General features: G+C 41.9%; 1 protein-coding gene across 3 annotated transcripts in view; it reads left to right on the top strand.

The window, feature by feature from the left end:
- The window catches only part of LOC149189534 (putative pectate lyase 4), a 215,617-nt gene that overhangs the window by 55,014 nt on the left and 143,516 nt on the right, over nt 1-17,087 (top strand). For all 3 annotated transcript variants that reach the window (XM_089411829.1, XM_089411830.1, XM_089411831.1), the window contains exon 2: nt 3,368-3,719. In XM_089411829.1, the coding sequence (XP_089267955.1) occupies nt 3,368-3,719 (352 nt within the window). The remainder of the gene's footprint in view (nt 1-3,367; nt 3,720-17,087) is intronic.

Here is a 17,087-nt window from a genome sequence, read left to right as displayed (position 1 = left end):
ACTTGTGGTTTGTGACTCATTGCCTCAAAATCACCTCGTTTCCATGGTAAAATCTTCCATTTTAGGGCTGAATTCATAAGCCCTAAGCAATTTTGCCCTAGGGTAAACCCTAATCTTGCCGTAGGCTTCAACTTAAGTCTTTTTGAAGGTTTGTTGTCCCAAAAATTGATCATATTCAACTTATCAAGCTATTTCTTGGCCTTGTTTACCTTGGTAAGCCTGTTATCATTGCTTATTCACAAACCCTAGGTCACTTGTGCCCTAGATAGGTCTTTTGGAGGACATGCTTTGCCTTGTCTATGCTAGTTTGAGCCTTGTCCATAAGTGTCCCTCCTAAGTCTATGCTTAGAATTGAATATCCATTAGGTGACCTACATAGGGAAGCCTCCATTGTGGTGAAAATTCACTAGAGTAGGAGGTGGTTGTTGTGGTGACATTGGGTCCCACCTGATAGTGTTGTCATTTGGTCTAGTCTTTGTCTTGTGAGGCCTCTCACAAGACCTGCTAGATTTCGAGGCAACAAGTTTTATAGCCAAGGGGGGTTGTTTTGGGGAGGAAACAACGCCTGGTTTTCTCCAAAACCACAAAAAAACCGCCATCGAGGGTCCTAGACGTCCCACGCATGTAAGATTTGGCTGGTTGTATATAGCCGATTTGTACCAGCTCGGTACCAAACTAGCCGGTTTGGTACCTAACTGGGTTTTCTACTGGTTCATTACCTAGGACTACCTGACCGGCTGGTTTGACTGGTTACTGGTTCAGACTGGCCGGTTTTTAAAACTATGTTTGCAACTAATTTGGCATTCTAGCTGTTTATTTTTTAATATATACAAATTACAAAGTAGACACTCTTGAGGATTTTTAGAAAATTATGCCCCTGCTCTAAAAAATGCTTCTGCTCCGTGCAACCTTGCACTGAAAGGCCTTCCCTTAAATTCATTTACATAGTGTTGGGCCATAGCTTTGGAGTTCTGTGATTTGGAATGCTCATCTATGCCTATAAACTTCCCAAGTGTATTTCCCATGAGAGCTAAAACATTATCCTTCCACAGATGGACAGGCAGAGCCAAAAGCTTCATTCATAAAGCCTATATATTATTTTTTTCTCGAATCAGGTCAAAGCATGGGGACTACTCCTTCAAAGACAGATATGTATTGCTCAAGAGCCGTGGGTTTTTCTTGATATTTTCCCCATCTCTTCTAGATTTAAACTTTAAAGATGAATAGAATCCATACTCTTGCCAACACATTAAAGTATAAACCTCTACTTCCTCCGAATCCATTGCCCTATAGAAATTTCAGAGTTGTGCCTCCCAAAAAACTTACCTACTAGTGTCTGAAGCAATGAGTTAATAACCCAATGCTTTGGGGTTTGAGCTTTCATTGGCATGGGGAGGGATGGATGCTGGTGGGGGGGGCGAATCTTAAATTCCACCTACATAGCCTTTAAATCTGTTAGGCAGGATGCCCTGTGTCTGACCAATGCATTGACTACCCTATCTTGTCGAAAGTTTGCTCTTCTGGCTTAGGTGTATACCCATTGACTGATCTAGGAGATTGAATCATTGATTTTTCCATTATATGACCTAGTACTAAACCCCTGTGCTAACACTTAGACTTGCGCCCTGCTTGAAATTTCGAGGATTCAAGTGTGGGGATAAACTATGATAGGCTTGAAGGATCCCTCTTCCACTAAGACAAGACACCTTGATCTTGGTGTTCATGGCTAGTCCAAAAGCAGCGCTAGGTCAGAAACCTTCAAAGCCTCATGCGTGGCAGGGGCATATCTCAGCCTTCATTTACTCATTTAACTATAAGAATTTAAAGCCATTAATAATGTATCTGATAAAAATAAGATGCAGTTATTCCTCAGATTTCTGTGAAGATAATTAATCACAACCATAGAGTTTATAAAGAAACTTCTAAAATGGTATTAGCTTGCTTTGTCTTTCAAATTGTTGAATCTTAACATAATTATAAACAAAATTGACAATTATATTAAGTGCTTGTAATCAGGAGGAAATCTTGTGATTCTCTATAATATTATAAAATTATTTTATAGACTAGATCACCTGGTCAAGAAAATATAGGTTCTTGAAAGAAATTGGAAAAATACCAAGAGATATAATACCAGAAAGTTGTCAACATTTTTCTTATTTACAATGCGTGAATTTTCGATGAGGCAAAAATGACAATCTGAGAGATTAATAAATAATAGTAATAATAACAATGATTAAAAGGGCTTAAATTAGTCTTCTAAAAAAATTGTATATTTTGTTCTGAATGTGAATTCTATGATGCCTTTGCTAAGTCTCGAGAGACAGGCCTTGATGAAACTGAGCTAAACAAAAATCTTTGATGGATGTATTTTATTACTTATAGAACTATTCATTACAGTTATTGGTTGCCTCCGCATGTACAAATTTTCATGATTCTTTGGTCAAATGCTTAGGTTATAAGAAAGTACTGTCTTGATAATTGTTAACTTCTTCCAAGTTCTTTTTTTAGGAGAAAATATGGAGGAAAAATTGTTGAGAAAAAATTGCTCGTTTACTCGGCAACAAATTTTTTGTATTATGCTGAAAATTAATTAAGGGTTTATATTCTTTCCTTTGAGATGTTCTTTCCATGTATGTGCATTATTGGATGAGGATAAGATCAATTAACTGCTTTCTATCAAGTGCACGATCAAGGGATATTGCCATACCAAGTTATGTTATATGAGTATCCTATATTGATCTATTTGAACATCATCAAAAGAGCAGATAACGGAATTTCATACACAGCATTCCAATTAATTGAGTTTGCAATTTAAATATGTCAGACGGACAATGTTAAGCCCGACTACTCCAATTCCATAGTCTGAGAAATAAGGAAAGCTTGATTTGTAAGTCTCTGATCAGGAATACTTTGATGTTATTAAAAAAACTGTTTTAGTTTAAAATGGAAAGGCAATCCATCCCAGTCTTTTAATTATTATGACATCATCATGTATTTCAATCCATCTGTTTTTAATCTTTTTTTTATAGATTTTTTGGAGTAAAATCACCTTGAAAATGACACACTTTTGTCAACACCCTAAGGTTTAGATACTAAACAATAAATAGTGCCAACTTTACCAATAGGTAATGAAAGACTTCTTTGTTTGACGGGCTTGTGTGCTGAACCACAAAAACCAATGTGTAGAATACTCAACTTGATGTTTAAGAGATTTTTAAATAACAATTTCATAGAATTTATAATATTGTAGTCAAGACGATACATTGCGAGCATATGCAAAGATTGTACTTCATATTTAATCATTGTATATAGAAAATTGTTATTGAAGTATAAGAGGAATTTAACAAGGTGTTTGTTGATTATGCAGATAGTGGCCCTGGAACTCTTCGTGAAGGCTGCAAGCAAAAGGAACCTCTTTGGATTGTCTTTGAAGTGTCAGGAACAATTCAGCTGTCATCATATTTGAGAGTTTCCTCTTACAAGACAATTGATGGACGTGGCCAAAGGATAAAGTTGATGGGCAAGGGCTTGCAACTGAAAGAATGTGAACATGTCATCATAAACAATTTGGAATTTGAAGGTGGCCGGGGGCATGATGTTGATGGGATTCAAATAAAGCCAAACTCAAGGCACATATGGATAGATCGCTGCAGCCTTAGTGATTTTGATGATGGGCTGATTGATATCACACGTGCAAGTACTGATATCACTATCTCAAGGTAAAGTTGTATATTTATGCAGCTTGCTTTTGAGAAGACTGTAAAGAATTAATTGTTCCTACATGCCCCTGACATACCCTTACATTAATTAAAGCATTAATAATCGGAATTATATATTAACTTTCAAGCATTTCTATCATTACCATACCTATAAACGAGTCTTAGGTTTTTGAGAAAGTATGTTTGTTGGGGATGCTTGTGGCATTAATGCCATAGCCATTGATGACCAGCTAAGTAACCTGACACGTGGATTCAGAATTCGTCGGATATGGGGATTTGAGTGTCGGATCCAGACATGTTAACCCCCCGGAACATGACATGTTTGGATACGTTATATATATATATATATATTAAAAATTAGATATTTCTTACACAAATTCTTGTTCATGATACAAATTCAATGATTTCAAACATAGATCTTCATCTAGATGTAAGTTTTACTATTTACAAAGTAAGTTAGTAACATTATAGCATGCATAGTACATGCAAAATTCAAATACAATTGTAATTCGTGACATGTCACATAAATGATAAATGATAAATGATAAATTCATAAATGATAAATCATGATTCATAATACATATTCAATTCATCAATGATCCAATAGGAGAAAGACAAGATAGTAATATAAAGACACTGACAGTTGTAGTTTTCTCATTAAGTCATCAAAAGAAAAATGTGTTACATAGGTAGTGCAATGCCAATGGCAAATAGAAATAGAAAAATACAAAACAACTGCAAGCATACAAGCCTCAAGGCAGTAGGTAGCTCATGATTCATGAGTCATCAATCCTCATAGTTATCATCAAAATCAGCATCACTGTCCTCATCATCATGGTCACCACTGCTCTCCTTTGTTGCATTCTCCTCCCCTGTATCCACAGTCGCCTCTGCATCTGTTGGTGTGGAGGATGACCCCTCTACAATATCACCATCATCAAATCTAACAGGCTTTGTGATCGATGTTGGCCAATGCCAACTCAATATTGTTGTTCAGACCCATATCATTAGGAAAGACATCTCACATCTTTGTGTTTTCCTTCAACCACCCTTCCCCTTGCCTCTAAATAAGATGAAGGTTGGTGTGCACATACACCATTGTCTCTGCCTTGGATTGCTCAAGCCTGCTCTTCTTAACACTATACAAGTTCCCATATGTGCTCCAATTCCTCTCGCAACAAGAGGATGAAGTCACCTGAGAGAGGAGCCTCATGGGTAACTGCTATAGAGGAGGGCTTGTTGCCCCATGATTTTCCCACCAAGAATAGGGCTTCTTAGCCCCCTGTCACTAATCACATCATATCCTGAAACGATAAGGGTAGTTAACAAAGCTCCTCAAGGGTACAAGGGGCCCAACTATAAGAAAGTCAGAACCCAGCTTGTCAAAAATGAGAAGGAGCTTGTGGAGGATATTTTAGCTCCAATTCGATCTTCCTGGAGTAGCTCTGGGGTTACCATAGTCTCAGATGGATGGACAGATATAAGGTGCAGACCATTGATAAATATCATTGCCACTTCCCCCAAAGGAGCAGTGTTTATCAAGGCAGAAGACTGCTCAGGAGAGGTGAAAGATGCACAGTTCATTGTTGATGTTATTATAAAAGCTATTGAACAAATAGGGCCTAACAAGGTGGTGCAAGTTATCACGGATAATGCACCAGTTTGCAAAGCTGCAGGTTTAATTATTGAGGGGAGGTATGACCACATCTTTTGGACACCATGCATTGTCCATAATCTAAATCTGATCTTAGAGGAGATCGACAACAAAGTTTCCTGGATAAAGGAACTCACAGGGGAAGCAAGGGAGATTGTCAAATTCATCACCAACCACCACCAATCTCAGGCCATATTTTGAGAGTACTCCAAATTGGAGTTGTTAAAAGTTGCTGAGACAAGATATGCCTCAAACTTCCTGATGTTGCGCCGCCTTGTTGAGGTTAAGCATGCATTAGTTTCTATGGTGGTGAGTCAACTTTGGATTGAGTGGAGACAAGCAGATTCAGAGCGGGGATCTATGGTGCGTAGATTGTGCCTTGAAGAGGATTGGTGGAGCAAGGTAGATTTCTTGCTAAAGTTCACAACCCCTGCATTTGAGCTTCTTCGGAGTGCTGACACTGACTAACCTTTCTTAGGAGAGGTATATGATGGCATGGATTCCATGGTTGAGAAAACTTTGGAAATCATTTCGCAAGAGTCTCCACAACTTTTGTTTGTTGATGATCATTTCGCTGGTTTGGTCAAAAAAATTATTGTTGATAGGTGGAACAATTTCAACATTCCATTGCACACTTTAGCACATGCTTTGAACCCCAAATTTTATGATAAGGAGCTTATTTCTCAAAGCAATGGGAAGAGGAAGGCACCCCATAAGGATAGAGAAGTTGCTAATGGGGTGAAAAAAGCCCTTATGAGAATGTTTCCTTCTCATCTACACAGGGAGGTAAAGGAGGAATTTCACAGTTTTGCTGCAGGAATAGATGATTATGCAGATATATCAGCTTTGGAGGAGAGAAGCACCATGAATCTAGTTAGGTGGTGGATTTGTCATGGAGCAAATGGTGTACATTTGCAAAACCTTGCCATTCGTATTCTTTCACAAGTGGCAAGCTCTTCATCAACAGAAAGTAATTGGAGCACTTATGGTTTTATTCATTCTGTGAAGCGCAATAGGTTGGGCTCACAGAAGGCAGAGGATCTTGTTTATGTGCACTCCAACCTTCGCCTTGCATCTCGTAGGGGTCCAGAATACAACAATGGTCCTTCTAAAGAATGGGATGTGGATGTAGAAAATCCTGATTTGGATCTCTCTCTTGCTGCCCTGAATATTGAGGCCGAGTCTGGAAGTGGAATTGGCACATCATCTTCTTCAGCACCACCATCCACTGTTGAGCATTGTATTCCTTTTATTTTTGATAAGGATTGTTATGATGAGGATTAGTCTTTTGTCTCTATAGTTCTTGTAGCCTTATAGTCTTTATTGTACTTGCAGCTTCATATATTAATATAAATAAACGTTGATTTTGAGATTTGGATATATAATAAAGGTTGCTTTTGGATATTCCGATATTTTTATTTTCATTATGTGATCATTCATGAGTAAATGTGATGTAAATTTAATCTTAATGTTTAAATGTAATGAATTATAATGTATAATTTATGCTTTATGATTGCACATATATATACATATATATATTTAAATATTTTTAATATATATATATATATATATATTCGCGTTTCCCCATTTCCAAAATTTGGGGAGGTTGCGTTTCGTATTGCTTCCCGTTTCGAAAACTCGTACCCGTTTCCCCGTTTCGTGCAACCTAGCTTGTGGATATTTAGCTTCCACAATCATGCCAACAACCTTGCAAATAGTTGCATTATCTGTAATGATTTACACACAAGAATCAACACCTACATCTTCAATAACTTTAATAAACAACTCACCCATATATTGTGCATCCTTGTATTCTCCAAGTGTATCCATTGCTTTTAAGAAAACTGGACCATTCAAGGAAGACACCATGAAGTTGATGAGTGTGTGTCGTGTTGGATCTGTCCATCCATCAGAAACAATGCTAGCCATAGATGTTGGCCATGATGCTTTAATAGGCTCAAGCATTTTTTGCACCTCTTTTTTTGCCTTTGTCAACAATGTGGTTCTAAGCTTCTCTGAACCAGGAGGCACATACCATGATGGAGCCCCTTGAGTTAGAGCTCGACACATCTCAATAAATAGAGGTGAGCGTGCAACATTAAAGGATATGAAGTTTTGATAGAAAAAAAGGAAATGGTGAGATCAAGCTCTTCCCGTTTCTCCTTTTGAAAAATCTTGTCCATTGGACCAAGTGAAATTGCCTTTCTTTTTGCTGCTTGTCCCCCACTAGAACTCTCAAATGGGAATTTGTTGTTGCCTTTCCTAAAAAATGGAAGGGGGTCATCATTCTTGGTTTTTTATTTTTATTTTGCAACCACATTTGCCATACCAACATTGAACTCTCTTTCCATTTCTTTCCTCTTTTGTAAAGGAACTTTTGTACAAGCTCCAACTCCACAACCTGGTAAAGCCAACAAATGGCCTTTCACACGGAAATATGTGCTTGTGAAAGTATTGTGGCAAAAGTTGCATCTCCAATTCAATTTGCCTCCTCCCTTCATCTTGCTGCTTGGCCCTTCCTCTCTCGTGACATATTTCTACAAGGGATATTTCTCAATGTTGCCTTTAGGATGAAGTCTTTCCTCCAGATTACTTGCAATAGAGGGAATACTTGCAGCAGACTCTGATGAAATTGGGGAGGAGGGGCATCTCCAATGGGCACATTCGTCCCCTTCCTTTGCTGCTTACCTGCTGGTCTTGATTGAGCCATGAACACTGTAAAAAATAAACAAAAAATGCACAAATTTGTAAAAGAAATGCATATGCAAACTGCTGTAATACAAATGCAAAAAAATAGAGAGGAAATGCCCTTGCCTGTCGCTTGAATATGTTAAAATTGGCAACTAGGGCCAAACTCCATGTGGGTCATATTATTTATGGCAACTGATGTTTTTATTGGATCCCTCTCATTGAGAGGTGTAGGATTGATCTAAAGATCATCCGATTCTGATAAGTATTTATGAAGTCATGAATTTATTTATGTTATGGACAAATTGTTAAGTCAGCCAGCAATTGATGTAGGCTCAGAAGCCCAACAGTCATGTCTATTCAACCTCTACGTTTTAGTATAAATAGAAGAGGACTTCAAGTCATTTCTACACACACTTGGATCTCTTCCTCTCTCTACTTTTCTTTGGGTTTTAGTAGGAGGAGAGATCCTAAGGAAAAGCCGAAAAAGCCAGAAAAGCCGGAACTGTCGGAATTGACGGAAAAGCCGGAACTGTCGGAATAGTTGGAAAAACCGGAACAACCGGAATTGCCGGAAAAACCGGAAAAGTCGGAACTGCCGGAAAAGCCGGAAAAGTCGGAACTGTCGAAAAAGCCCGAAACGCCGGAAAAGTCGGAAAAGCTGGAAACACTGGAAAAGCTGGAAAAGCCGGAACTGCCGGAAAAGTCGGAATTGCTAGAAAATTCGGAACTGCGGAAAAAGCCGGAAACGCCGGAAATACCAGAAAAGCCAGAAAAGCTGGAAATGTCGGAAAAGCCGGAACTACCGGAAAAGCCGAAACTACTAGGAACTGCCGAAACAGCTGGAGCATCTGTCTCTGAAGGAAGGCATCATGATGTATGAGATCATGGGCAGCATAATAAGCAGCATGATGATATGAGCATGGGCAGCGTAATGATGCATGATGATATGAGCATGGGCAACATAATGATGAATGAGATCATGAGCATGGGCAGCTTGATGATGAATAAGACCATGGAAGATGCAGCATGAAGATGAGAGCAGCTCAGTCATCAAGGTTCAACACATGTGACAGTACAACAAGGTGTCACATGGTAATGTGCAACAAATAGACAAGATGCAGCACTATGATAGGTGAACGAGTCACCTTAGAGAATCAATTGAAGCAATATGTCTTCAACTGATCTCATGACGATATCCAAAGTCAAAGTGATTGACTTCTATTGTAAATGTACTATCTCTCTCACTTTCTATGCTGAACATTGAAGAACATATAAAAAGAATTGATCAAGGGTTTCCCCACATTGTGGAGTTTGTCCCTGGCTAGCGCCACATCTTGTGTCCTCTTGTCTTGGCTTGTTTTCTGCGATTTATATTTATGTTCTATCTGTAGTTTATCTTAATACTGTTGTGATTGCTAACTATGAAAATTTAAATAAATTGCTCTAGCAAAGAACATACCTAAAATTAACATGGTATCAGAGCTGAGGTGAAGACAATGCCCAAGCAAGTGTGAAAGAGAAATCACCAAAGACAGTTGGGACAAGACGGAAGGATCAATGGGTTCCTCATAATTCACATAGGGTGAAGTCGAAGCAAAGCATATTATTAGAATGGCGCAACGAAACCTCTGATGGCCTACCTAAAGATCACTTCATTGGGAAGTTTGGATCTAAGGGTGGAAGGAAAGGCAGATGTCTTGATTATAAGTTCGGCCCTTATGCGAAGGAGTGTTCGAATGGCAGAGATGCAGGTCATCAAGGACACAACCAACTCTTCAAGGAAGCAAGGAACCCCAAGAATGGAAGTCGAAGGTTTTAAGGTGGCATTCGTCGATGGAAAGGTACGTGTTTGAAAATAGAATTTTCAAAGATGCTTTTGAGTTCAGGGTTGTATTAAGTTACAGGAAGTCCACTGGGGACCATGTCCATTGACACATAGCACCGGAGGTCTGTGAGTTAGATGGTGACAGGGAAGCCTGAATTCAAAAAGAGCATGAAAGTACATGTCTGAGATGTACCGAAGGAAAATCTTACAAGGGGACCATTCCCCTCATGTAGCAGGTCCACAGGTTTGAAACAACCCGTGGAGTTTGAGATTCATGAACGAGAATCTCATGTATACAGGTGGAAGAAATCCCTCTATGGCTTGAAGCAAAGCATCCCGGACGTAGTAGGAGAGGACTAATAATTGTTTGATGAAGCGGAGATTCACTAGGAGTGAAACCGATCCAAACCATTATCCAAAGGTTGTGGATGATAGACATCTCATACCGGCACCTTATGCGGACGAACTATTTCTGACAAGTGCAGACCCTCTCATTTGCAGAAGTAAGAGGGAGTTGGATTCCGGACATGTTTTGCAGTTAGCACGGGGAGATCATATTTGATTGAACCTCATTGGATTATTGCCAAGAATCTTCTAAGATGTCTTCAGTGCACAATCTCTCATGGATTGAGATACACTGCCGGAAATATGAAACTGCATGATTATTCGGATGCTGATTGGGCAAGCAGTGTGAAGGATCACTGGAGCACTTCTTAGTGCTGTTTGTATTCTGCTTTGATATCATGGATGAGCAGGAAGCAGAAGTTGGTTGTTATAAGCAACGCCGAGACCGAATACATATCTACGAGTATGATCTCGTATGAAGCTGCTTGGTTGGGGAAGCTCTTCATTGAGCTGTTTGTACACATGATGAATACCACTGTGATTCTCTGTAACAACCAGAGGTGGGATTCGATTATTGAGGAATCCTGTATTTGACGATTGCCCCCCCAGAGAGACATCAGAGACTACCTTATTTGGGATATGGTAAGTCGATGAGCAAGGAGGCTCCATCGCATTGACACTGATGTACAGGTCGCTGACATTTTGACAAAGCCCCAGGGAAAGATCAAATCTGTGATTTTCCGGAACGACTTGGATTCGTCAAGAGACCCTTGTACAAGGGTCCTGCATGGTGCATACATTGAGCTCTGAGAGCTATGGGGGCTTGTGATTCTTACTGGAGCAACAAACGACCACAGAGTAACTCACTCTCCCTTGGTGGTGCACACTAGGACAGGATGATTCGCTCTCCTGTGGACAAGATGATTCACTCTCTTGTGGGACAGGATGATTCGCTCTCCTGTGGACAGGATGATTCGCTCTCTTGTGGGACAAGATGATTCGCTCTCTTGTGGGACAGGATGATTCACTCTCTTGTGTAGCAGGATGATTAGTTCTCCTGTGAGGTCTGGATGATGTGTTCTCCATGACAATTGTAGCAAGATGATTAGTTCTCCTGTGAGGACGGGATTGATTAAGTTCTCCTGTCGAGGCATCCTACCCATGTAGTCTGGGACTCATGGGAAGTACCTCTCATCTGATCAATGAGCAGGGAAATGAAGATAGGGACCATAGTAGTATCGATGGATGCATCGTTGTATCTACCGTACTCCCTATGCTGGTATGACCTTCACTAACCTGGGATCAATGATACTGGTCTGGGACTAGTGGTAGGAGTTGTACCTACTATGACGTTGACTTCGGGTCGGTTGAGGCTAGTCTGGGACCAGTGGTACATACTCTAAGACTGACTTCATGTCAGTGCAGTACTGGTCTGGGACCAGTGAGAGTGGTACATACTATGATGCTGACTTCGGTTCGGTTGAGACTGGTCTGGGACCAATGGTACACTCTCTGAGACTGCAATACTGGTCTGGGACCAGTGGTAGGAGTTGTACCTACTATGACGTTGACTTCGGGTAGGTTGAGACTGGTTTGGGACCAGCGGTACATACTTTGAGACTGACTTCGTGTTAGTGCAGTACTGGTCTGGGATTAGTGAGAGTGGTACATACTATGATGCTGATTTCAGGTTGGTTGGGACTGGTCTGGGACCAATGGTACACTCTCTGAGACTGGGATACTGGTCTGGGACTAGTGGTAGGATTTGTACCTACTATGACGCTGACTTCGGGTTGGTTGAGGCTGGTCTGGGACCAGTGGTACATACTTTGAGACTGACTTCGTGTCAGTGTAGTACTGGTCTGGGACCAGTGAGAGTGGTACATACTATGACGCTGACTTCGGGTCGGTTGGGACTGGTTTGGGACCAGTGGTAGACTCTCTGAGACTGCGATACTAGTCTGGGACAAGTGGTACCCACTATGACGCTGTCTTTGGGTCAGTAGAGACTGGTCTGGGACCAGTGGTACGCACTCTGAGACTGACTTCGGGTCAATGGAGAATGGTATGAGACATTCTCGATCAATTCTTCTTCTTCATAGTTCAATAGAGCTAAGGAGAGTAGAGCCAACAGAGCTTAGCAGAGTTGAGCAGAGCCAACAGAGCTAAGCTCAGCAGAGTAGAGCCAGCAGAGCAGAGCAGAGCCAGTAGAGCAGAGCAGAGCCAACAAAGCTAAGCAGAGCAGTGCAGAGCCAGCAGAGCAAAGAAGAGCCAACAGAGCAGAGTAGAGCCAGCAGAGTTGAGCAGAGCAGTGCAGGGCACTGATGGCAGAAATAGTACAGTTGGACATATGGATTAGCGGATGGAGTTCTCCCTAGTTGAGAGGGATTGTTAAAATTGGCAACTAGGGCCAACTCCATGTGGGTCATATTATTTATGGCAGCTGATATTTTTATTGGATCTCTCTCATTGAGAGGTGTAGGATTGATCTAAAGATCATCCGATTCCGATAAGTATTTATGAAGTTATGAATTTATTTATGTTACGGACAAATTGTTAAGTCGACCAGCAACTTATGTAGGCTCAGAAGCCCAACAGTCATGTCTATTCAACCTCTACGTTTTAGTATAAATAGAAGAGGACTTCAAGTCATTTCTACACACACTTGGATCTCTTTCTCTCTCTACTTGTCTTTGGGTTTTAGTAGGAGGAGAGATCCTAAGGAAAAGCTGGAAAAGCCGGAACTATAGGAACTGCCAGAAAAGCAGAAAAGCTGGAACTGCTGGAAAAACCGGAAAAGCCGGAAAAGCTGGAACTGTCGGAAAAGCCGGAAAAGCCGGAACTGCTGGAAAAGTTGGAACTGCCCGAAAAGTCGGAAACGCCGGAAAAGCTAGCACTGCTGGAAAAGCCAAAACTGTTGGAAAAGGTGGAACTGCCGAAAAAGCTGGAGACGCCGGAAAAGCCGGAAAAGTCGGAACTGCCGGAAACGCCGGAACTACCAAGAACTGCTGAAACAACCAGAGCATCTGTCTCCAAAGGAAGGCAGCATGATGTATGAGATCATGGGCAACATAATAAGGAGCATGATGATATGAGCATGGGTAGCATAATGATGCATGATGATATGAGCATGGGCAACATGATGATGAATGAGATCATGAGCATGGGCAGCTTGATGATGAATAAGACCATGGAAGATGCAACATGATGAGCAGGAAGAAGATGAGAGCAGCTCAGTCATCAAGGTTCAACACATGTGACAATACAACAAGGTGTCACACGGTAATGTGCAGCAAATAGACGAGATGCAACACTATGTATGATAGGTGAACGAGTCACCTTAGAGAATCAGTTGAAGCAATATGTCGTCAACTGATCTCATGACGATATCAAAAGTCAAAGTGATTGACTTTTATTGTAAATGTACTATCTCTCTCACTTTCTCTGTTGAACTTTGAAGAACATAAAAGAAGAATTGATCAAGGGTTTCCCCACATTGTGGGGTTTGTCCCTAGCTAGCGCCACATCTTGTGTCCTCTTGTCTTGGCTTGTCTTCTGCGATTTATATTTATGTTCTATCTATAGTTTATCTTAATACTGATGTGATTGCTAACTGTGAAAATTTAAATAAATTGCTCTAGCATAGAACATACCTAAAATTAACATGGTATCAGAGCTGAGGTGAAGGCAATGCCCAAGCAAGAGTGAAAGAGCAATCACCAAAGACAGTTGGGACAAGATGGAAGGATCAATGGGTTCTTCATAATTCACATAGGGTGCAGTCGACGCACAACATATTATCAGAATGGCGCAGCGGAACTTTTGATGGCCTAACTAAATATCACTTCATTGGGAAGTTTGGAAGGAAAGGCAGATGTCTTGATTATAAGTTCAGCCCTTATGCGAAGGAGTGTTCGAATGGCAGAGATGCAGGTCATCAAGGACACGGCCAACTCTTCAAGGAAGCAAGGAACCCCGGGAATGGAAGTCGAAGGTTTTAAGGTGGCATTCGTCGATGGAAAGGTATGTGTTTGAAAATAGAATTTGCAAAGATGATTTTGAGTTCAGGGTTGTATTAAGTTACAAGAAGCCCACTGGGGACCATGTCCATTGACACATAGCACCGGAGGTTTGTGAGTCAGATGGTGACAAGGAAGCCTGAATTCAAAAAGAGCATGAAAGTACATGTCTGAGATGTACGGAAGGAAAATCTTACAAGGGGACCATTCCCCTCATGTAGCACGTCCACTGGCTTGAATCAACCCGTGAAGTTTGAGATTCATGAACGAGAATCTCATGTATATAGGTGGAAGAAAGCCCTTTATGGCTTGAAGCAAAGCACCCTAGGCGTAGTATGAGGGGACTAATAGCTGTTTGATGAAGCTGAGATTCACTAGGAGTGAAACCTATCCAAACCATTATCCGAAGGTTGTGGATGATAGACCTCTCATACCGACACCTTACGCTGACGAACTATTTCTGACAGGTGCAGACCCTCTCATTTGTAGAAGTAAGAGGGAGTTGGATTCCGGACATATGTTTTGCAGTTAGCACGAGGAGATCATATTTGATTGAGCCTCACTGGATTGGTGCCAAGAATCTTCTAAGATGTCTTCAGTGCACAATCTCTCATGGATTGAGATATACTGCCAGAAATATGAAACTGCATGATTATACGGATGCTGATTGGGCAAGCAGTGTGAAGGATCACTGGAGCACTTCTTAGTGCTGTTTGGATTCTTCTTCGATATCATGGATGAGCAGGAAGCAGAAGTTGGTTGTTATAAGCACCGCCGAGACCGGATACATATCTACGAGTATGATCTCGTATGAAGCTGCCTGGTTGGGGAAGCTCTTCATTGAGCTGTTTGTACACATGATGAATACCACTGTGATTCTCTGTAACAACCAGAGGTGGGATTCAATTATTGAGGAATCCTGTATTCGACGATTGCTCCAGCAGATAGACATTAGATACTACATTATCTAGGGTATGGTAAGTCGATGAGCAAGGAGGCTCCATCGCATTGAGACTGATGTACAGGTCGCTGACATTTTGACAAAGCCCTAGGGAAAGATCAAATCTGTGATTTTCCCGAACGACTTGGAGTTGTCAAGAGACCCTTGTACAAGGGTCCTGCATGGTGCATACATTGAGCTTTGAGAGCTCTGGGGGCTTGCGATTCTTACTGGAGCAACATACGACCACCGAGTGACTCACCCTCCCCTGGTGGTGCGCACTGGGACAGGATGATTCGCTCTCTTGTGGACAAGATGATTCGCTCTCTTGTGGGACAGGATGATTCGCTCTCCTGTGGACAGGATGATTCGCTCTCTTGTGGGACAGGATGATTCGCTCTCCTGTGGACAGGATGATTCGCTCTCTTGTGGGACAGGATGATTCGCTCTCCTGTGGACAGGATGATTCGCTCTCCCGTGGAGAAGATGATTCGCTCTCTTGTGGGACAAGATGATTTGCTCGCTTGTGGGACAAGATGATTCGCTCGCTTGTGGGATAGGATGATTCTCTCTCTTGTGTAACAGGATGATTAGTTCTCCTGTGAGGTCTAGATGATGTGTTCTCCATGACAATTGTAGCAGGATGATGAGTTCTCCTGTGAGGACGGGATTGATTAAGTTCTCTTGTCGAGGCATCCTACCCATGCAGTTTGGGACTCATGGGAAGTACCTCTCATCTGATCAATGAGCAGGGAAATGAAGATAGGGACCATAGTAGTACCGATGGATGCATCGTTGTATCTACCGTACTGCCTACGCTAGGATGATCTTCATTGATCTGGGATCAATGACACTGGTCTGGGACCAGTGGTAGGAGTTGTACCTACTATGACGTTGACTTCGGGTCGGTTGAGGCTAGTCAGGGACTAGTGGTACATACTCTGAGATTGACTTCGTGTCAGTGCAGTACTGGTCTGGGACCAGTGAGAGTGGTACATACTATGACGCTGACTTCGGGTCGGTTGAGAATGGTCTGGGACCAATGGTACACTCTCTGAGACTGCGATACTAGCCTGGGACCAGTGGTAGGAGTTGTACCTACTATGACGCTGACTTCGGGTCGGTTGAGGCTGGTCTGGGACCAGCGGTACATACTCTGAGACTGACTTCGTGTCAGTGCAGTACTGGTTTGGGACCAGTGAGAGTGTACATATTATGACGCTGACTTCGGGTCGGTTGAGACTGGTCTGGGACCAGTGGTAGACTCTTTGAGACTGCGATACTGGTCTGGGACTAGTGGTAGGAGTTGTACCTACTATGACGCTGACTTCGGGTCAGTTGAGGCTGGTTTGGGGCCAGTGGTACATACTCTAAGACTGACTTCGTATCAGTGCAGTACTGGTCTGGGACCAGTGAGAGTGGTACATACTGTGACGCTGACTTCGGGTCAGTTGAGACTGGTCTGGGACCAGTGGTACACTCTCTGAGACTGTGATACTAGTCTGGGACCAGTGATAGGAGTGGTACCCACTATGACGCTGACTCTGGGTCGGTAGAGATTGGTCTGGGACCAGTGGTATGCACTCTGAGACTGACTTCGGGTCAGACATTCTCGATCAATTCTTCTTCTTCATAGTTCAGCAGAGCAGAGCAAACAGAGCTGAGTAGAGCAGAGCAGAGCTAGCAGAGCTGAGCAGAGCCAGCAGAGCTGAGCAGAGCCAACAAAGCAGAGTAGAGCCAGCAGAGCTGAGAAGAGTTGAGCAAAGCAGTGCAGGGCACTGATTGCAGAAATAGTACAGTTGGACATATGGATTAGCAGATGGAGTTCTCCCTAGTTGAGAGGGAGTGTTAAAATTGGCAACTAGGGCCAAACTCCATTTGGGTCATATTATTT

This window comes from Pinus tabuliformis, chromosome 3_1 (genome assembly GCF_031772625.1).
Source record: "Pinus tabuliformis cultivar Carrire ecotype Pingquan chromosome 3_1, CPIR1, whole genome shotgun sequence".
NCBI lineage: Eukaryota > Viridiplantae > Streptophyta > Pinopsida > Pinales > Pinaceae > Pinus > Pinus tabuliformis.
Note: the sequence above shows the minus strand (reverse complement) of the source record. Positions and strands in the feature narration are given on the sequence as shown.